Source organism: Micropterus salmoides, unplaced genomic scaffold (genome assembly GCF_014851395.1).
Source record: "Micropterus salmoides isolate LMB-PRFRI ecotype aquatic unplaced genomic scaffold, ASM1485139v1 Ms_hic_scaffold_1, whole genome shotgun sequence".
In the NCBI taxonomy this organism is placed as follows: Eukaryota; Metazoa; Chordata; class Actinopteri; order Centrarchiformes; family Centrarchidae; genus Micropterus; species Micropterus salmoides.
The window spans coordinates 7444736-7468487 of NW_024040040.1; the positions used below are offsets into that span (position 1 = coordinate 7444736).

A 23752-nucleotide genomic window follows, 5' to 3' on the forward strand; every position below is an offset into this window, starting at 1 on the left:
CAAACTCTAATAAAAGTTGTTATGAAAGAAAATATTCGCCACATTGCCTTCCGCAATTGTTATTTCCCTTTTATACCACCAGTGGGCGCGTTAATCGTGCGGGTGCTTTTATTTTGACAGGCGCAACGTAAACAGATCTCCATTCGCTTATTTTGAAAATAATAAACCGGAAGAGGTGTTAACGCAGATTGTTGCTGTCAACAGCGCTGAAGTCTACGGCGACAACAGACGCCACAAAGCCCGTCGGGTGACTCTACAGACGCATCTGCACAAATACGGTAAATACACGTTTAACTGTGCTGTTCTTCGGTGTTGTTATATTAAACTCAACAATCAAGACAGAGGCACGATGACGGCGTGAGGCGTTTTTTAGTCGTGCGCGCTCAGTCGTAACGTTACAGTAACACGGGGCTAATTTGCTGTGGTAATATTGATTTGTTGTGTTATTCTGCGAAGATATGGCTGTTTAGCTATGCGTAACTTCTGTCTCTGTCTTTGTGAATGAATTTCCACAAAGCATAGGTCGTATAAAACGTCGTCTGTGTAATCTGTATGCAGACATACTGATAAATGAACCAGCTTTGAAAACATTTATCAGCTAATGTTGCTAACTACGTTAGCTTGTTTGGCGTTTATAAACAACAGCTAAGGTCGCTTAAATGCCTTTCTTTCTATCTTTTTTAAAGTAAAGGAACTCAATTACCTGGCGGATCACTTGTTGCTTTTATCAGACAGGACATATCAATAGCTAGATTATTAATACTGCCTCCTGCATGGAGAGAGCTGGCAGCTTAATGTGTCAATGCTTTCTTGTCCTTTGCATATTTTCTCCCCAACCCTAAACATAATTTATATATCAACTTGTACATATTCAGAAGGTTCCTCTTGAAATGTTTGTACACATTAAATCCCATTTATATATATATATATACTATAAATGCATACATAAAAAATGTGACCAGAAACATTTCATAACAGGAAGTTATGCAGATAATGTAAAGATTAGAGAAGCAGCAATGTGGCTGGGTTGTGCCATAGAGCAAGGCCCTCAGCCCTTAAAGTGCTTCCTGGCCCACAGAGGAGACGGTGGTTGAACCTGGGCAGAGAGAAAACAGCTCTTAAAACTACCCAGGTTAAAAAGGATTAAAAAAATAATGATGCTCAAATTACAGAATATTTCTGCTCAAATGGTGTTTTTGAATTTAAATTACAGAAAAACAAAAGTTTTTGAAAATGAAATTGTCGACATTGCCTGGGGTGAAGTTCTGGTGGAAAAATAATGAATGAATGAATGAATTGGAAATGTAGTCAAATGTAAACATGTCGAGTCTAAAATTGACTGGAATCTATTCCAGTCAATTTTAGACTAATCTAATAAACATCCACCAAAAATTAAAATGTAGAGTGTAGTTGACCGCACAGATGCAAGTGATAAGCCCTCATTTTCCATCTCAACGGAAGCAGTGTCGTGGTGGTTGCAGTGTTTTTAGTGAATGCATGCATGTGTGTTACTTTGTGGCTATTACAACTCTGCTGACACACTGTCTCTGCTAGCCTTGCATCTTGCTGTCTTGCATTCCCTGTTGTAGCCAATGGAGAGCAGGAACTGAGCTCGTCTGTGGGCAACACCAAAAGAAGGTTTCACACTGATCAGCATTTAATATTTTATCGGTTATAACTAATCAAAACTTGGGTCTGGTCTAATTTTCAGCACAAATTGGACATGGTTTAAAGCAGCCACATGAACCTTTAGGGTTGTGGCAGTCTTGTCAGCTTCCAAAATATACTGCAGTATCTTCTGCAGAGGGCAGGAGAATTATACTAATCCCGTGTCCTAGCATCCCAAGCAGTATCGACACGCTATCCTGCAAAGGCTCAAGGTCAGTTAAGAGAGGCCTATCCCTCTCAATCGCTATAGTTGAAGGAGACTTGGACATAGATGCCAAACCCTCCCGTCCTGCTGGCACAGGAGGTCCCTCCTCACTGGATGCTGCCAAGGAGAACCACAGTGGACCATGGGTTCTGCACTCTGAGGCAAATATGGGATGCGACTTCCATTCTAGCTCTGCACGAAAAAAAATCATATTGCAATTATTTTGACAGAGATTACGATTTGTGATATGATTCATGATTACTAATGGGAATGACCATTTTTGTATTCATTTTCACTGAAAGGACAAGTCACACCTGCTGTTGTGTCATGACGATGGCAGACTTTAAATTACCAAATTCTCCGGTCGTCGGTCTGAACCGGTCTGAACATGTGAATTCTCCCCTTCATGCTCCAGCTGTAGCATTGTTGATTCAGTGAGGAGGAGCGCAGAGAGGGGAGTTTCCAGTTTGAGCCGTATGAGCAGCAGTGTCATAAGCCCTCAAGAGAAGGCATCAGAAGCAGCTGTTGTTTGAGACAGTAGTCTTTGTCCTCAAGTGTCGCGTCTTTGTTAGCGAATCAGTAACCAAACATAAAAACTAGTGTCCCTGGTCTGTGAATCTGCCCAGAAGCGCTTCAGCTCCTCAAAAGAACAACACAAGTGAGGGTGGAACTTCAAAATGTGAAGGAGGTTTTTGTCTGCAGTATAGTATTCCTGCCCTTTTTCCTTCAGTAACCACTTCCCAACCCCCTGGAGAACATTTTCACTAAGCTGCTTTCCTCTGCTGCTCTGCAGTGCTGTGATAGAGGAGAGAAATGAAGGAGTGCTGTTATGACTGCATCCTTGGGTAAACCGCTCGTATCTGCAAATTGGCTGCGTGTGCGTGTGCAAGGCGGTATTGCAACATGACCCACAAACATTAACACCTCGAGACAGGTGTTGCAGTCCGGGTGGGTCAGGCCTGAGCACACTGGAAGCTGCGCTGCTCCACTGTAGTAAATACTCGAGGAAGCAAACAGGCTGTCTGTAGGCTTCATGACATTTCACTGGGGTATATGACATTATTAAATACTGCCAAACAGGGGCAGTGGCATGTTTCTTTACTAGTCCTGTAGCATTATCCAACCACTCGCAGACGCCATCGAGTCACTCCTTCTGGTGGGCGTAGTGAGTTCTGGCAGTGTCGCCTGCCTACGTTAAGGGCATACACTACATTACATCAGCTCAATACAGCATCAGTATCAGCTTTATAGAAAGAGGAACGTCTGTATTTTTGGCAGTGTTGAAAGTCATAACGTCTAGATTTCTTAGTCATCAACAAAAAACTGTTCACAAAGCATCAATTTTCATTATTTTTACCTTTGGAAATAGTAGTTATCCTACCAAAAGGTCCACTTATTAGCTTTTTCTCTGTTTTTTTTAAGCCAAAACAAATAGGCTTCATTGGACGCCGTTTGCTCAGGTGTCATGGAAATTATCTTTTGACATGATGATGATAAAAGCAGTGCATTTCTCTTGTTTTTAATTCTGTTGTAACAGGAACAGTAAGACAGAGCTTTTACAAAACGATGTTGTAAGCCTCTGGCAGGAACGTTAAGAAATACTTTCTGTTGCATCTAAGCTTGCCGAGCAGATGGTTGTCAATAACCTGGATTAATGTTGATTTTGTGTTGACAGCGTTGTGACCATGTAATAATGATTTGGTCAGCCTTTTACGCCTGCAGCCAGCTATCGATTATTTTAGTAATCAAGTGTTCTACAGATTCTTTCAACGATTCATTGAGTATTTGGATAAGAAATACTTTTGCTTGGCGCCCCTCGGTACTGGGATCAGCTGAGTAACTCATCGCTCTAACTTTACAATCCAAACTCACGGACTAACCAGTCGTAGAACAGTAACAACTAACGTGTACACATTTACCACTAAGAATTAAGCCTTGCCTTATGCTACATTAAATGTTAACAGTACCTTGAAGTGTAGACTGTTGCGGTGGGCTAGTTCTAATTAATTAAAAGTTAATTTTGGACCCGGCTTCAGCCTTATGACTGATTGACTCATTGTTTATAGTCCTTCATACAATCAATCACACACTAGTCATCCGATTGTGTCCCGCAAAGCTTCTTAAAAGAGGAATGTGCTGCTGGTTTCAGTTTTTAACATTTAACTGTAGAGCTAAATCATGTCCACCGATGACCTCACAGTCCGGCGGTGTGCCCTCCGCCTTCTGCTGTGACCCATACTGGCTGACCTAATACATGAGCACAATGGAGAAGGGTTCAGGAAGACACAAAGCAAGAAAAGAGGAACCTGTTGTTGTCCACGTCGTCCAAAAATCTACCCTCCCTGTCCTCCCTGACAGCGTTTTGGTTGCTGAAAAACATGCTGACTGTGTGCTAACAGTGGTTTTTCATTATCTTAGTATGTGTGTGGTTGGTCAGCATCAATAGGCCGACCGTGTCTGTTGGTTAGTAGCAATATTTATTTAAAGCAACATGCTGTCAGCTAGCATAAAATCACACAGCTGAGAGAGAACAGAGTGTGTGTGTGTGAGAGAGAGAAAGAAAGCAGGGTAAATAAGTGGGGGTTGGGAGATAAGAGGAAGTGTTAGTACAGAATAAAGGGAGAGAGAGAGTTAATATGTGAGAAGAGGAAGAGACAAGCAGTCATTAATTTTGAAGCGGTTAAATTATGCTTTTGGCTCAAGCTCACTGAGTTCTCCAGTTGTTGGAGCTGCTGGAGGGAGGATTTGAATGTAAACTAGAGTCATCTCACCCGAGCTGCAACACAGAGAGAGAGAGGGCTGTGTTATCAGCCCTCAGATGGATAGTTTCACTGTGGCCAACACCACACGTGCTGTATGTAAAGAAACATAGACTTAGCTCTATATAAAGACATTATGTTGCTGCTGAATTTTTGTGTCACGGTCTCACTTTGATGATGTTGCGCTGCAGAAGTCAGATCACTTTTCACTCAGTCAAAATGTCAAATTTTCCTCCCAGCTCATGTTTTTAAACTCCCTGTAATCTGTGATGAGGTTATCGCGGTATCACGTTGCACAATATCTATTCAAAAATGTCACGGAAAGTATGCAATATTTCTTGTTTTGTTCGATTTAGAGCCCGCTTGAAACTGCTTTTATAATGATCATGTTTCAGCGGCCAGTTTTCCTGTCACATCTGAGTGCGAGGGCCGCTACACCAACATACCCTACGGGGCATACCACGTGACACGTGTGCCCACTTCGACAGCGTGTGAGTGAAGAGAGAGTGAAACGAGTCAGAGGAGCGAGGGGATTTGAAGAGAAAACGTTAGTGGCCAAAAAGAAAGCCTTCTCGGTTGGAAGGACTTTTGCTTTAAGCCAACAGATGTTGCACAAACTGTTGATACACCGCATAAGAGGCAATGCAACCAAACGTAATCTGTAGCCTCTGTAATCTGGAGCCTGAGTTGGTGGGCCCCGTTTCTGATACAATTTTCTTATTATCTTATGTCCTGTTGTGTAGACATGGTCTTTATGTATCCATGTCATACCAGTACCACATGACATAAACCTCTTGTTGTAATAAAACCTCATTTATACACCAGGTTATACATCTATTTTGATCCGTTTTCCCATAACTTTTGAGTTTTTACATGTAATTAAGAATATCAAAATGAATATTGATATCAAGGCATTCATGATCAATACATACCTATATAATATCACATTTTTTGTGCAACCCTAAACAGGGTTTATGATAGTAACGTTAATTTATTTTTATCTGCTTGTTCCAACTCTAAATTGATATCAATTAATCAAAATTTTATTAAAAAATAAATAAATAAATTGTAGCATTTAGTAAAGGTAATATGTGTGTGAAAATGCCATTTTAAATGACATTTAATACTGTTGTGCTGCAGGGCTACACATCGTATTGTTAGAGGCTTAAGAAAACATCACAAATCACACCACAATTCATTTTAATATATTTTCCAATGAGAATAATGATTTAAATGTTATAATTTCCCACAAATCATATCGCAATTGCAATATCTTCATATTCTTACGTCCCCAGCAATTAATCAGATGGAAATATGTGTTTCCCAAAATATAACCTGACAGATTAGCTCTTTGATATTCAATGCTATTATACGTTGGCAGTCCGCCCAAGTAAAGTTCATGAATGGGAAACACTGCTTATTTTGGTCTTTCAGGTATTACAAATTACGAGCTTTGGCTTTTATTCACGCACGGTGAATAACTTCCACATGGGCAACATGTCTTGGCGTGTGTGTGTGTGTGTGTGTGGCTGTGACAACGGTCGTTGCCAAGTGTGCATGACCATCACAGCATGCATGTAAATTTGACCGGCACAGGATCGGATATCTGAGATTGATTGGCCTCAGTCATCGGTCATGACCGATCAAGCTGGAAACTGCCGATCCTGGTCACAGGCCGATTGATCGGTGCATCTCTATGGTGCTTTCCTATCAGTGATGGTCCTTCACCAGCCTGTTATATATATATATATATATATATATAAGCCAGTTTTCACTTTATTTACTCCGACATTAATGGGGCTTATTTTGTTTGGCCCCACCCAGTCAGAAGCAAGAGATGCATTTGTTGCAAGAAGCTGTGGTAGCTGTCACGGGTCAAAAAACAAATTGCAAGTTTAAGTGTTACAACCCAGCTCGTTAGGGTAGGGCAGTAACAAGGTATTTGGGTTAAATTAAGGTGGTAAGGACAACTGAATTCAGGTTGAGTCAAAGTTTAATTAAATGAGTTGTCTCCAAAAAAAACACAACAAAAGGAGGCTATGTAGGTACTGACAAAAAAAACACTTAACAAAAGGAGGTCAGTACCTACATGTAGCCTACAAATAGCTTCAGAAACCCTCTCCCCCGACATCTTTCCAACATCAGATAAGGGAGGTGGCTGTGTCCCACCCTTTCTGGACCTTGTGAAAGTGACGATAAGACCCGCTTCATGCCGTGACTGGCCGGCAATGCGGAGGTGAGAAACGAGCCACGGTTTGAGCTCCTCTCTCTCAGCGCGCTCTTTTTTCATATGTTACACAGCTATATCTGCCACTTTTCACGTGAAAAACTGAACGTCTTCCAGGAGGGACTCTCTGAACATGTGCTCTGTTCTCTCCGTATTTAAATGATGACGGTCAGCTTTTCCCTCCACTGCTTTGAGTTTGACAGCTGGGTTCAGGTATAAACACCTTTTGATTTACAACAAGGTCGTCCCTCAGTGTTGCTTTTGTCTTTGCTGTAAACCATTAAGCTAATTAGTCTCATGAATATGCAGTGACCCTCGGGTTATTTCCTGGTTTTTCTAATGTCTCCCTCCCTCCCTCCCTGTCTCTCTTTTCCCCTTTATCTGACATAACAAGTGTTGTGTTTATGTAACATATTCAGCAGTTTCCATTTTGCTGTGACAAGTGTTCACTGAAGGGGGTTCAGTAAAATTTTCTTTATACAGCACCAATTCATAACAGAAGTTATCTCATCGCACTTTTCATATAGAGCAGGTCTAGAACATACCTCGAGCAGTACCTTAACTCAGGGTGGGCGGCCGTCTGCCTCGACCGGTATTTGCTGTTCTCTCACATTCCTTTCTACTCTGCTATTCTAGTACTGTTCTTCGCTCTTTTTTAGTAGTGACTCAAAAGGAGGATCAAGAGATCCCTCGGTGTGCTGGCTTGTCAATAAATAGTACAGTAATGAACAATAGCCAACATTCAGTGCATTACATCACGCAACACGATAAGGTTATGACCAAATACCAGCAACAGAATGAACGTACTACCCAGCTGAATTAGCACTGAGCATGGCCGGATGAATGGTGATGTGTTCACTTACTGCTGCACCTGCAGAAGTGCATTTGACCGGTGATGCGTTCGCTCACCGACTAACTGAAGTGCAGTTGAACAGTGATGCACTTAGTGTTGCACGTGCCCCTGATGATAACATAATAAGAGCCGATGAATGATGAGTTTTCCACAGACGTTCCTGCAGATGTTTCACAATAAACGCCTTGTTGACGAATGAAGGGTTTCTGTCCACTGAAACGCGAGAGGGTTTTTATTTTGAGGCAGATGCAGAAAGTGTTTGTATTAACAGCGTTAAAAACTTAAACAGGGTCGAACGTGATCAAAACAAGGCTTTATAAAGCAGGAACCAGTTTTCTCTAATGAATTGTAAAAATCTGTCTATAGTTTCAGCAGTAGTTGAAATGTTTTGAAACCCAGCTGACCTGAAGTGTCTCCTTCCCTTACAGGACGCTGGCTGCTGCTCTCTGGAAGTCTGTGTGTGTGTGTATGTGGGTGTCCGAGACATCATTGTGCTAGTTTGTGTGAGTGTGTGCGTGTAGCGCCGTTCCTGCCGTGTGTGTGTGATGTCTTCGGAGCTGCTGGTGGATTTGGGTGAAGAGCCTGCGACGGCACAGTTGGAACAGCTGAAGCTGGCCACGATAGAGGACCAGCAGTGGCCCGCTGATGAGACTACACTCTGCAAGTCAGGTGAGAGGGATTTTTAAGGACACACTCGCACTAAAAGTCACACATGTGAACATCTAGACTTGTGAGGGGTCGGTCCAACCCTTCCCCATAACTTCTCACCGTGGTGCAGTGATGTACAGGTGTACTCCAGGACCCTGTGATGTCACTGCTGGATGTGAAACAGACATGAAATTGGCATGCATATGTGTGTTTATTTCAGAGACGGACCTCTCCCAGCGCTTCGACGCTGACTCTCCCCACCTGCCCTGGGACCATCCCTTCTATGACATTGCCAGGCACCAGATTATTGAAGTGGCAGGTCAGTCCCCCAATCGCAAACCTCTGTTTGTCTTCTCTCTTAAACTAAACTTGACTACTTGTCAAGAGTAGGAGCATATTTATTTAATCAAAGTAATCCATTTTAATAGAGAAAATGGTGAATCCTTGCTTGTCTGTTTGTGTGTGTCTGCAGGTGATGATAACTTTGGCAGGAAGGTGATCGTGTTTAATGCCTGCAGGATGCCTCCACACCACCAGCTGGACCATCACAAGCTTCTGATGTAAGTACTAATGATTTAAGGAGAAATAGCATTTACTGAGAGGGCAACATGTTCTCTATTTAGAAGAGAAGAACACTCCCCACAGTGGTTCCTCATCCAAGTGTGTGTAATATTTACATTTCTACATTTTATTGCCTATTCAGGCTAAGTTATGCTGAGGTCCTTGAGTGAGAATGAACTTACTGATCGAGTCCTAGCAGAGCAGGATTTTTTTTTATTACCGAACAACAACAGTCAGTGAGTCATTTTCTAAGCAGAACAAACTGTCCACTTTAGTTGAGTAGGCGCTGTAGTTGAGAATAATTTTTTATCCCACAATCCGTGGGAGCTGTGGATGGTCAGTCAGTCACGATACTGTTCACCAAATTGTCATGCAATGTTTGTACATATTCCTGTTTCCCAGAAGAAGTCTCTTTTGGTGCTTGGTGTCTTGAAATGAAAAGGCAGCACTTTCGTTAATTTAGCTGTAGATGAACATGCTCCTCAGATGACTCTCTCTAGTGCCGGTCAACATTTTACATTTGTACACAAGAGAAATCAACATCTAAGGAGCAGATTGCCTCGAAATCTAATGAGCACATTCATGGGCAAAATGTTATATAGTAAAATGAATAGTATAGAAATAGTTTGACCACAGAAATATGTAATCATCACCCCACAAATTCAACGTTTTAACCTGGCTACTTGAAACAATCAAATTCAGTCTGTTTTTTTTCTTCCATGCAGCATTTTTTCACATCTCTAGGAGCTGCTAACGCACTTGTAGTCTTGTTGTTGAAATATGAAACATGGGAATGACATTTCTATCGCATGCTGTGACACTTTGTATTGCACTTACATCTTGTGTATCTATTGTGTGCTTTGTAAATGTTCCTGCTTGTGTGTTGATAGCTCTGTGGGTGGGAACAAGCCATCCACTGGGAAATTAAGTGGTGCTAAGAGGCAGCTGCAAAGTATTGTGAAGTGTTGTGCTGGATTCAGAGTCCGTGTTTACTTTGACTCTACCTTCAAATGCATTTCTGCATTGGTTGCAATCAAACCTGGGATACTGTGGTTACGTTGTCTCTGTCTTAGGCTCACCAGGAGACATCCGTATGGCTCAGTATGAAGCAGGGGATGTTTCTCAGAGGTCTCAAAAGGGAACTATATTGGGTTTGGGTTTTGTCTGTTTTTAAATGTATTTCAACAAAGGAAACAAAATGTTTTTCACCATATGGCCTGACAGCTGCTCTAACATGCTGAATCACTAAGATGGTTGGTATAAATGTGGTTCCTCTGTAAACCTGGATCAGAACATGGAGTCCAGTGGATATACACACCACAATGGTCTATTTAAACGAAAATGAGTTTGTTTGATGTTTTTTTTCAGGTACCTTAAAGGAACACTGGATCAGTATGTGGAAAGTGACTACACTCTGATCTATTTCCATCACGGGCTGACCAGTGAAAACAAACCATCTCTCAGCTGGCTACGAGACGCGTACAGGGAGTTTGACAGAAAGTAAGCTCAATACTGATCATCCTATCAGACCTGAAATCTTCACTTAGGCCGGTTTAAAACAAACAGTGCAGTCATCGCTTTGACCGTTTTTGTATTTCCTGACCGGTTTGAAGTCCTGACCTGTGTGGTATTTTGGTGCGCACGGATCACAGGTGGGAGTAGAGGATCAAAGAAGTGGGAGGTTTAAATTGTCATCAAAAGCAGTCCCTCCAGGATTTCACGGGCCTAATCCTAACCCTACATATTTAAACCAGCTTACCTTGATTCTTTCAGCTTCCTTTTTAGCTGACCGGGATGCAACAGCCTGTGTCACAGTGATTCGTCTCGTCTGACGTCCTCCATGCGTTTCTGCCACTCTCCGCGTATGTTATATGTTGGCGAAGTGTTTGCCAATAGACGATTTCCTTTTTTTTTTGTCCTCACCACAATGCCGCACGTTTTGCAAAACAGTTTACCACCGCTCTCGTAAAGGAGATCTGGATCCTGTTCTTCGCGGCCCTTTGCTGTTACTTTTGTAGGCAAATGTGAGACGTTGGTGTCACACACGTCTGCTGCTTCTTCTAAGGAGGTGACGTATGACAATGTTTTGAGGAACAAGGCGATGACATGTCAAATTTGCAGAAAAGGAGGATTTGTTGAATTTGTGTGAAGAGTTGCGATTGAGAAATCCTGGAGGGGACTGCGTTTAATGTGGTTAAAGCAGGAACGCCAGCTAAGCAGTCTGGATTTATGTGTTAATGTCTGTTGTCCGCAGCTGCTTTATACTCTGTGAAAAGCTTCTTCTTCAATTCATTAGACATATTACACGTTAGACGTAGAAACATTAGACGTGTTGATAATTCCGCATCCTCTGCAGTGCAGCGCTATTACACGCGGCCGCCCGCTGTTTTTACCTTTATTAAATCACATGCAAATGACACGTTGCTACAGGATGACAACACACACCTAAACACACGTCGGACTGGTCGGGTATAATCCTGTATTCTGATTATTTATGCGGGAGACGTCAGAGTACCAGAGCTGATTAATACTGCGAAACAAAAACTAAATTTAGCTGTTCATGTTAAATTGTTGGAATATAAAAAGCAAATGCTGACGTTTTCATTTTAAGATATGATGTAACCATTTACAATGTAATGTGTGATGAAATAGAGTGATGCGATCATTTGAACTGCTTCACCAAACTATTTTATTAGTATTTATAATCATTGTACTGTTAAAAACACTGACCCCATCTGCCTTTTTTGTTCCCGTCTGGTCATGTTTTGCTACTCTGCACTCTTCAGATGATTTCCTGGAGAGGCAGTGTCCTAATTTTTGAACTGTTGTTCTCATTCCTTTTTGTGATTGAGTCAGCTGTTTCAGAGCAATGAGACTAGTTATGTGACCGGCAGAGAGTGTATTTATTAATCACCACACCCTCTGATTTATAACCCACTTCACCCAGCTTTTGTGTACACATGAACTGAAATAGCAGGTGGATACGCCCACAGTCCATGCGCCCAAGATACATTTTGTCACTTGGTACTTGGTATAGTTGCTCTTGCTTGATTAAAATAGAGCACTAAGACTGATTAATTGAGTATCTATGGGGATTATCAGTCCACTTGACATGTCATGACAGTCATGTCTCCTTATATGAATGAGTTATTAATGTAAGAACAAAAATTCAGTATACTCAGGACTTTCTTTTGCCTTGACCTCCTTGTCCACTGCACCCTCCCTGTGTGGGAGTGTTCAAAATGCTTTTAGAAGAAACGTAAACTTGCTTTTTGATTTTCTTTTTTAAGTTAATGACACTAAAATCTTAGACATCTAAAAACAAATATATAATTTGATTATTGCATGCACATTACAATCTAATATACATGTTATTTAGGTAGTAATGGCCGCGCTGTTTTAGATGGAGGTTTTATTAATGAATGAAACAGAAAAATACATTGGGTTCTGCTGTAGATTTATTTGTAGAGCGGGGTACAGTTTGTCTAAAGTGATGTGATTCAGCTGCATTATTCTCCACAGTATAACAATATTTATTTAACACTAGCCAGTCAATGTTTTAGATTAGATCTGCTGTCATTTCGGATGACACATCGGCCTCCGGAATAATCAGCCGACAGACTAATCATCTGCATGTGGTTTCAGGTACAAGAAGAACATCAAGGCTCTGTATATCGTCCACCCCACCATGTTCATCAAGACTCTGCTGATCCTCTTCAAACCGATCATCAGGTTAGTTTTTTGTAAAATTACTGTACGTGGTACACCTTATTTATCTATAATTTAATGTGACATTTCTACATTTTAACCAGGTTTTCTTGACGCTTTTAGAATATAAGCCATTATTGTTGTTGTATACGTTGTGTGTTCTCTGAACAATATGACTAGCTGAATAAAACTTTGCATTTTCACACCTAAATTCATCTTTCATCTTCACGTTCTGCAAAAGTCCAACTAGGGTAAAATTACTTTTAATGAAATGGGCCCAGTAGGTGTGTTTGCTTAGAAATCGGTTTGTGAGCAGACTTTTCCAGGATTGGTATTTAGGACATACAAAACACAAGCTGTTGTACATTATCATTAATTTCTGGTTAAATGGCGTTTATATTAAACAGTTTTATTAGTTAGCAAAAAGGTCTTGAGGGACAGAATTGAATACTTTGTGTAATAGATGCCACAGATACTAAGTCTTGTAGAGGATGGAAACCCGTGTTGCTCGGATTGGATGACATGAGAGTGCTTCTCTGCTGCTGTTGTGTGCATGCACGCACTTATCACCTCGTCAGTTCATAGTGTTCCCACATTTATTTACCGTTAAAAACTTGCATGTGATGAAGTAATTAACAGAGAATAGTAAAAACAAAAGCACTCAGTGGTGAATGCATTCTGAAGCATATTAATGATGCATTAAACTCAGTAAACAAGATAGTACATTAGGTGCTTTTAATAATAAAAAGTACATCCATACTGGTCTTTCTGGCCCTGATATGACTTGGTATTGGATTCCCAAATTTCATGGGATTGTCCAGCCCTTCTTCAAGCCCCTTATCTTTCAACAAAAGGTGGTTGGCCATTGATAATTGCTACGTGTGACACAAATTATGTTAAGCTGGACATTTGGGTGCTACCTGATATAAAAACGGTCACTGTGAGAGAGGCACAGTGGGGCTTTGTGGTCAAATTAGTCCTTCGTGGGAAAATCCTGCTGTTTCCAGTGTCAGCACTGTACTTCTCACAGAGCAACACTGATAAGCAAACCAGTAGTACTTGGTCCATTTGGTTAATGTTTCCGAGATAAATGTACAGTGGTGTGAGTACTTTTACATGATATTTGATATCCTGTGGTTTGCAAGAAGTTTGTACCCTCTCTCTAATGAAGCCTTTAAATTAAATGAGGAACACTTATTTCAAATTGATTGGGGGGTAAATTAACATAACTGATGAAATCCCTTATTCCTTAAGACATGGCTCTAGTAACATCTAGTGGCAGCTGTGGAAAACTACAACACCACTGGCACATCTGTGTCTTTGGATATGTCATACTGGGTTTTCAGTTGCTATAAGTTACATATGCTTGTCACAAAGATTTGATACTGGAAAGTAACCTCCTCTTCTCTCGGCACAGACTGACTCAGGTGACGCGGTACTCCAGCTAACAGTAAAAGCTAAAGTTAGCATGCCTCACATTCAAAAGTTGGTAGCGCTTTACATAACAGCTTGGTAATAACGTTTGTTAGTGGGGTAATAGTTTGACAATGTGAATGCAGCAAACAATACTATAACAGAAGCTGAATTTTGTGTCTATCTCTTTGTAGTTTTAAGTTTGGCAGGAAGATCAACTACGTGAGCTATCTGAGTGAACTGGAAGACGTGGTGAAGTGTGAGCAGCTCATCATTCCTGCCCGTGTCAAAGAGTAAGAGCGGATTCCAGATTATGTTCCAGAAAATCCACTTTGAAATTATGCACAATGGATATTTGCTTTTGATTTCCCACTGCATTCTACTGTTGCATTCTACTGTTGCCATTTTGCACACCCTGCTTGCATTTTAACATGTTCCGGTGGCAAAAGTATTGGTTGTATTACATTCATTATTTGTATTTTTACCCCTCTGTCCTGCTATAATGCGTTTCCACCCAGAAATGATCTGAACCTAAACACATTTACTCTCCTTCAGGAACAATTAGTTTACTTTTATATTTACTCTTTCAAAATCCTCAGCAGCTGATAATCTAACACCGTCTCTGTGTCAGGTACGACAACAAGCTGAGAGCGTCAATAAAGCCGACTGCCCAGCCTCCCACGTCTCCTCTTCACAGCCCTCCGCTCCCGGGCCAGGTGTTTGGGGTGCCGCTCAAACTGTAAGTTTCTAAATCTCTGCTGGCCTGTCTGTCTTTGGTATGCTGCTGTATTAAAGCCCCAGTCAACTCATAATAACGCTGGCTGTATTGAACCTTTGGTCTAAGCTTGTTATCCTAAACACTGTGTGTGTGTCAGGCTCAGACAGAGGAGTGACGGTGATTCAGTTCCTGTGGTGATGAGGGACACCATTACCTTCCTGTTAGAGCAAGGTAACTCTTCTTGTCACGGTAGAAACACAAACATTATGCACTACTGAGCTTTGACTGTAGTTCACTCATTAATTGTTCTCTCACTAAGAACTGTTTTGTTGCTCTTCACCGTGTGTGTCAGGTTTGGAGATCGAGGGGATTTTCAGACGGTCTGCCAATGTGACTCTGGTGAAGGACGTCCAGCTCAGATACAACTCAGGTAGGATCAACAGGCCTGTTTAACCAGTCTAGTCATGGTTTTCAGTCACGTGACATGCGCGGTGACCTGGAGGGCAAAACAAAAGAAAAAGATAGATATAGACACAAACTGCAAGTGTTGGGCACTTGCGATCCATATACAGCACCCGCTGCCATATTTTCGCCGTTAAAACCCGCCAGGTCCCTGCCAGCGCTCGGCTGTGGTAATGTTTACGTTTATCTTCTAGGGAATCCCTCACCTAACACCATCTCAGGCTCGTCGATTAGTGCGTCTGAAAGCACAACAACCGTCCAGCATTTTGGCAACGCAAAAGTAACAAACTCAAAGTAACAGTGCATCACTTGCTTCCTGGTTGACGGGCAGCGGAAATTAACGTCTTGTTTGCCCTGCATGGGAGCGTTTTCCTTGGAATGTGACGTCACGTGAAAACTATGAAATGAAAGCAGTGCAGTTGTTTCAAGAAGTTTCCCTTGAAGTGTATTTGACATTCTACCGGCCTGGTATGTTGCCCAGAAAATTACCACGGTTATGAGAAAAATGCCAAATGTGCTGTTGCTCCATGTTTCTCGCACTAAATATGCACTACTCCAGAACACTGGACTTCTTCCTCTAGATATTTTCTCGTTTCTTTCGAGACACATCTCACCTGGCGAACGTTCTCCTGTGGTTTGTAGTGATGCATTTTGGTTCGCTTGGATTTTTCTTTGTGTTGAAAAGAAACCAAACCAAAGAGAAGTTTACAAAACTCATCAACAGATTCGGACCCGAGCAAACGAACTATAGGGGTAAAAAAACCCTAACATACAGCGTTAATATCAACGTTTATTGCACACTTATTACTCTGCAACAAGCTGATTATTTCACATTATTATCAATAAAATGTAAATAATATATTACACGGTTGGGTTTAAAGATGTGTTTCATAAACCAGAAATATGACCAGTCAGTTTTAACATGATGTGGTTTAGTAATTGTTCAGTATCCTGCCCAAGGACACTTCAGCATGACACCCGCTAATGTGTCCATGTGATTTGCCGCCGATTTTTTGAGCGGTGGGCGATACGTTCTACCTCTAAGCCACAACCGCCCCTCTTGATGGTCTCTAATACAACAACTCTGACGCAATCCATTTGCTGGTGTTGATGGCGATGGTGAGTTTCTGTGCAGAAAGAAATGTTGTGTGCCATATATCAAAGCAGATTACTAACATGTGCATATGCAAATTCGATCAATTACATATTTCTTGTAAACCTTCAACATTGTATTTACAGGAAAGACCTTGCAAATAAACCTTACAAATGAGCACACTGGATTTTTGGTTATGATGGACTTAATAATAATAATAATAATAATAATAATGATGCTTGATATATGTACTATTTCAAATCACATCCACCTTTTTAGACTAGCTTTTAACATCAAATATTGTTATTTTACACCTGCTTTTACACATGTTTTTATCTACTGTTTGTATATTTTATATTATGCTATTTATGTTTTTAATCGGTTTTAAATGTACATAACTTCTGCTTTTACCTGTAAAGTGTCTTTGAGTGTCCAGAAAAGCGCTATAGAAATAAAATGTATTATTAGTATTATTATTACTTCTACTACTACTAATAATAATAATTATAATAATAATACATTTTTGGATGGAGTTTCTTTTCTTATTGTCATGTCTGTGTGTGTGTTCTGTAGGTGAGACGGTGAATTTCAGAGAGCTGGAAGACGTCCACTTGGCCGCTGTGATTCTGAAGACGTTCCTGAGGGAACTACCTGAGCCTCTGCTGACCTACCAGCTCTACAATGACATTGTCAACTTCACCTGTATGCTCAAACAATCATTACTATTTTTATCTTAAGACTTAAAGAACTCTCATTTTTCTATAAACTACCACTACTCAGTCAAAAGAAACATCCAGTTTACAAACAAAGCTCTTGAATCAGTGTCAGTCTCCTTCCTTTTTGTTAAAATAATTATACATACAAAAATCAAACTTTTTAACACCTGATTTCTCTCAGCAACATGGGTTCTCGTGCACATGTAAATGTTCTGCGTCTCTAGCGTCTACGTCCTAAATGATGGTGTTTGTGTTTGGTGTGATGCAGCTGTATCCGGTGACGGCCAGGCGGAAGTCATGAAGGCACTGGTAGAGTCGCTGCCAGAGGAAAACTACGATTCACTGCGATACCTCATCACATTCCTGGCACAGGTACAGCTGATAAACTACACAACCCACTAGATACCTGCGAAAACATTTAAATCGGTCTGTTACCAACAGTCTCCTGTTTGTGTTTAGGTATCTGCCAACAGTGATGTGAATAAGATGACCAACAGTAACCTGGCTGTTGTGTTTGGTCCGAACTTGCTCTGGGGGCGGGACAACGCCATGTCACTCAGCGCCATTGGGCCAATCAACAACTTCACCAGAATCTTGCTGGACCAGCAGCATCTGGTCTTTACCTAAATCCCGCCTTTCTCTTCCCGTCAGAAACACCACTGAGACCCCCCCCCTTCCCTTACAGCATTTAGTCCACCTGCTCCTGTTCTATCAGGAGCTTCATCAGGGTACTTCTCCGCCTACAGCACTTAGACAAGACCATTTCATCTGCTTTTCCATTAAAATTCCATGCACTTTAAAAAGCTCCTGTGGACCAACTGCATTTCATTTAGTCTCCCCTTCAGTCTTTACATCCTGATTGGCCCATCAGGCGTGTCTTGCTGTTACGTAAAGTGGTCTGGACTGCTGCTAGCTTCTGGCCATGTGACTCCAGGCATGACGCAGATGTGGAGGGAGATGGTACATACATTTGACAGGAGCCAAACACCTCTCTATAAACAAGTTCTAGCACAAAATCCCACACAAAGTTCACACTGGGTCACTTTGACCTGACTGTGGAGACCAAAGGCGCAGATTTAACCCCTGTAGATGGAGGCAGTGTCAAAGCCTTGCCTTTTATCCAGTCAACAGAGCTACCTGACACATACTAATAGTCTAGTAGTAGTTATAAACAAAATAAAGGTTGAAAGGTCCACTCCCTTTTTTGTGCCACCAAATTCTGTGATTCTCTCACGCTGACGATATGCCGATGTTGCCAAACTGTCAAACTTTGCCAAAACTTTGTCTTGAAGCTGAGTAAACCGAACGACATATTGACATATTCCCACTTATCGACCAGTACTTTGGGTTTCATGTCATGTCTGCGCCACTCAGCTTCTCCCCATCAGAAAACACAACAGACTGAATTCTGAAGTGAAATGTGAAACAACACTTCAGTGCTCTATAACGTGCCGTAACGTAACCAGGAAGTGAATCTTTCAGGACGTTAATATTTATTAATCACGTTGGTCCCAGTGTAAAAGCAGGGTTAGTCTCACACCTGCCATTCTGTCACATAATACATTTCTGACTCCTCCACCATCCCATCACACCCATCCAACCCTTCAAAACTCCAGTCCTAACTGCATGTGTTTATATCTGTATTTAAGTGTGTCTCAGGCCCCACCTGAACACAGTCTGGCTGTCATCTTTTATCTCAATAGAGAGATTAATAGCAGTTAGATGTCCGCAGTCTTTCTCTGTATATCTGTGCTGTGCTGTAGTCTCTCTGCTGTTTTCTATGTTGTGCCAAAAAAAAAAAAAGAAAAGAAAAATGACCTCCAGCTTTCACAGAAAGACCCAGAGAGAGCAGGGTGATATTGAAAAAAAACAACAACTACAGATAAGGCAGCAGTGCATTTACCAAACGTCCCCAAACTAAAGCGAGGAGTGATGAAGAGAGTGGAGGAGTGAGTTTGCGTCTCCATGAAAGTCTCAGGTTAATTTCCAAACGTTGTGGACAATCTATAAAATGCTGTAATTAAAGTAAGCAGGAGAGTAGAGGCTGTGTAATTCTACCAGCAGATCATAAAGTGTTAGTAAGGACCTAAACACAGCTGGGCATGTGGATAAAATAAGTGCTTGACCCGGTTTAGGTTTCAGACTGAGGACTTTCAGCTCTATAATATACTGTTAAATATCCTCATAGTTTATGTATGATTGTTTATGGCTCTCTCCTTACTGTATTTGACTTTAATATTGTATTGCTAATAGTGTCTCGGGACTTTTTACCCTGTCACAACATTATAATTGAATTAATTCCATTGTCATTATAATCGTCAAAGTAGCTGTTTTTTTTTTTGGTTTTTTTTAATGGTACAGGATAAACAGCTGACACCTCTCCGTCCAGTGAGCTCTATTATTTAGAAGCACAACAGAAAGATGCACAACAGTCCAGCAGGTGATTAGAGCCTTTATTTACCTCAACCAAGTCTTTATTTTCCAAGTTAATGGGAATAACACTTCCTCCATGTTTCCATGTTGTCTTCATAAATTTCATCTTATGTACATTTTTAAAAAACACTACTTCCATCAGTACAACAACACAATCATGTCTTCCAGTGTTTCCTTTATTGGTCGGCTGAAAGCATTGAGGTTCGTTGACTTAGCTCTCTATGCGCCCGGTGTGGATTTTGTGTCATGGACGTGGCAAGATGTAAAAACATGACTCTAATCAGTGTCATCACAAAATCGGGCTACAGTGAAAAATGTCTTAAAATCCCTGCTTATTGAGACAGTCTTGATTTAGCCAAGTCAAATTCTGCTGTTAGTAGATCTATGAGTGAGTGTTTGGTAGTTTTCATTTGTTTTCATTCACTCCGGCCATCCCGTTAAGCCATGTGGCATCACTTCTGGACGGGTTCTGGATCCCTCAGTTTGTGTCACGGTGCTAATCCTAATGGTTGCGCACTGACCAAACAACATTGAAGTTTCTGTCAGAATAGACCAGGCCTCTGTGCTAACTTATGTTAGCATAGTAAGTGCATGTGGGTTAGCAGCATGCTAACCTGCTAACAAAAGTGATCATCAGTCTTCAGTTCAGACGCAGACCTGCTCGAAGCGTGCTGCTAGCTGGCCAATAGCCAAGGGCCTAGCCTAGGTTTTCTTTTTTGTTAAATGATGGATTTCATTATGTTCTATTGAAAAAGTTTTACACATTTTTATATTTTTATATATAGATTTTTTCTTTTCACAACCTCACCAAAACCGGCCTGAACTGCTTGTTAAAACATACATGGGGTGAAGATTAGTCCGGCTTCTGTGTGCTCTCACTCCACCGGTCCTTTACAGAAGGCATCAGCTCTTTTTATTTATTTAGATTCCTCCCACATATAGCATAAACAAGTACTAATACTGATGTGACACAAGTTTTTTTATATATATATATATATATATACATATATATAAAAAAATGTCTTTAGTTTAATTATATTTTGGTTGATGCCGTGCCATTAATGGAGTTTGACCAAGTTGTACGATTGTTTCTGGGGGTCCTCTGGTCTGTTAGTGAAGGATAATCCATAACAAGCTGTGCAGTTCTAAAAAAATATAACTCACAGGGGCTTCATACATTATTTACATCCACACAGAGTGGATTATCCTTCTTGCTACAGTTCCATGGCTGTATTGATTATTCATTGAGTATAATAATAAAACGACAATGTGGAAACTATGTCACAGGTGTGGACAAAAACAAAAAGACTTGCATCTCGACTTTGACTCGTGACTTAGACTTAAGCCTTTTGCCTTGGAATGACTTTGGTATCCTCCCTAAGCCCAAATATTAAACATTATGTTATTAAATAGCGCCAGCCGATCAGTTCTTAATTTGTCTGCCAACAGATACACATTTAAATAATCGGATAGCAGCCAATCGGGTAGCTTGAGCGGGAGAGAAAGATGTTTGTCATTGCAGAGCAGCAGACAGGCAAATAATGACAGTTGTGTGTGTGTTTATAGACTCGAAAAGTGTAAGACTTTGACTTGACTTGGGCTCACTTGTGACTTGCAAAACAAAATCTTTGTCCCACCTCTGAGTGGATTTACAGCACACATGTAGCTTAAGGCAGTGGTTCCCAACTGGAGGTTGGCGTCACAAGATAGGTCTGAAGAAAAAACATTACTGCTTCCCAAAATTGTGTTTATTTTGTTCTGCCTTGTCTCAAATCTTAGATTTGTTTGGAGAAACGTTGTTAAAGCTCCCCGTAGACTGTAGCTAAATCATCTGCCCACACTAACAGCTTCCTGTGAACTAGGGTTTAAATCAAGCTAAAAGAAAGAGGCTGTTTAAATTGAATCTGCTTTCAGAGGCTAGCAGTTTCCTGCTACATTTCATGTCAGACTGTTCTTCACTCATTTTCTTTCATGTATTGATCACTTGTAATTCCTTAGTGTACTTTTGACCTATAGTTGTTAACAGGTATGATGTGTTAAATATGAGCTTTTGCTGGAAGTTACCTGTTTGACCTTCGTGGCCCTGATCAGTTGAGTCTCCTTTCTGTAATCATGCAGTTCATAAAAAGACTCGAGGCCATACTGTGCTGTTGAATCAGTTGTCTTTTATTTTTGTAAATGGCCAAAGTACTAGCAGTATAGGTAAATATTTGTTGTAATGTTGCTATGATTCTTAATATTATGTGACCGAAAAGCACCAAAAGATCAGAGGTAGTTTGACTGAAGCTGAAAGCAAAAAAATCTCAAATGTTTACTTGTTGTAAATCCCAGTCATGTCAATGCCGTGGTAACTGACATGCTATATTGGTGTGTGTAAATATATATGGGTGTGTGTGTGTGTGTTTGTGTGTAAATGCTAACTCAGCTGGACCCTGCACGTTTGAGTAGACAAATTATGTCTAACTGCTGGGGTTTAAATATATAATTCAACATTTTTAAACTAGGGCTCCTGTCAGTTGAGGTGTTTTGTGAGTGCCTGGGTGTGTGTGTGTGGGTGTGTATTATTGTTGTCAGGTGAAAAAAACATGGTAACTCCATTTTTGGGGATTTTTATTATTTGACATAAAGAGAAAAATGATCTCTTTAGGTTGACAAAATTGTACAACCATTCTCTCAAAACACACATTCAAAACCTCATTTAAAAAACAACCAAAATAATGAACCAGGGCAGTTTTTGTAGCTCAAAATTTACATTTTGGAGATACTAATTTGACAACAATAGTATGCAAGTGTGTATGAGTGCTCGTGCCTTATTTGTTTCCCCCCAAGTGATCATGTGATTAGCCATCAAAGTGCCAGTGTGCCCCTTCTGCCATAGATTAAAACGACACAAGGTGCGTTCAACAAAGCTTTGGTGTTTTGTCTGTTTGACAGTGTTCAAAACGGCACGTTAACAGGCTGAATGGAAAACACAAAGGGAACAATGGAGCTTCCATCCAAACTTGACTTGTTGAACACAGCTCAGCTGTAATGGATGATTGCAGGCTTGAGAAATATAACCTCATTAGTACGAAATCCGTAACTACTCAGATTAAAATCTGATTTCTGAAATTAAATGCAAAATTGTGAGATTTAAATCAGATAATTTTTAAATTTAATCTTTGACTTTTTACAAATCATATCTGTCTTAAATCTCAGGATGATCAGATTCATCTCAGACTTATTTTAAATTTCAGCATGGCCCTTATCCTCCTTTTATTATAATTTACAAATCTCGTGAGAAACCGCCTCATCACTTTCATATTTATGTTTGGCTTTTATTTTAAGGCTACATATGTCTCTATATTTCTACAATATCCAGTCAATTCAATTAATAATGTATCGCTCTCAAATGTATTTAAATGATGACCATCCTTGTACATCTAGGATCAGTCACAGATGTGTAAAAATGTTACACAACCAAATTCTGTCTCCACTATATAATCCGACTAGGTGCCAACCGTTTTACAGTATCTTTAATTTTTACACTCATTACCACAAAGTATAATTTCTGTTTTATTTAATTTCTCTTGTTCACTTGTTTCTCCTCAACTCTGCTTATCGATTACAGCCCTGTCTAATCTATGGATCTTTGTACTGTAACTGTTTTCATGGTGACGGTGAACAATATTTCTCTGTGGGAGAAATTATCTGGTTTTCATGCAGATTTATTTGATACTTAGTGATCTTATTTTCTTATCTCTTTTTTTTCATCCTTTACTTTTGATATGTTGTGGATCCTAGTCTCATATATGTATGATATAATGGTGAAATACTGTAATATCAATGTGTGCAAACAATAAAGAAATGGTGAATGAAAACTTACTGTGATGAGTTCTCACATATTTTTATACTAACATGATTTTCACAATACACGCACACGATAAATCAATACGAAAAAAATCCTAACATATCAGATCATAATCATAAGCTACTCTCTAAATTTGATATAGAGGGGGTGCGGGTGGGGGTTCTGGAAGACTCTGCTTCTTATCTTTTTGCAACAGAGTATACTTGTGATATCAAGTATTCTGGTTTGTCAGGTAAGATGTAATGAGTAATCCATGTACCTGCTGACCTGACGTGCACCTGCTGCATTCACAGCCTGACCGGGAGCTGCTGACTCAGCAGATTACTGCAGTATTGCACAGCGTCCCTGTCTGAGGCCGTATAGTTGATGTGTGGTGTGGTGACAACTATGGGCTCCTTAGCTGCAGCTCCATCTATGGTTTTAATTTTAAGACATATA

At 40.5% G+C, this 23752-nt stretch overlaps 1 protein-coding gene across 1 annotated transcript; it reads left to right on the forward strand.

The window, feature by feature from the left end:
• The first annotated feature begins 142 nt into the window (after nt 1–142).
• On the forward strand, nt 143–23328 carry arhgap1 (Rho GTPase activating protein 1). The gene is made up of 13 exons (XM_038716102.1): nt 143–278; nt 8141–8381; nt 8581–8679; nt 8833–8920; nt 10290–10421; nt 12567–12653; nt 14237–14335; nt 14674–14781; nt 14918–14991; nt 15113–15190; nt 16889–17017; nt 17300–17403; nt 17491–23328. Exons 2-13 carry the CDS (start codon nt 8258–8260, stop codon nt 17656–17658), a joined length of 1290 nt encoding a protein of 429 aa, XP_038572030.1. The 5' UTR covers nt 143–278; nt 8141–8257; the 3' UTR covers nt 17659–23328.
• The last annotated feature ends 424 nt before the right edge of the window (nt 23329–23752 follow it).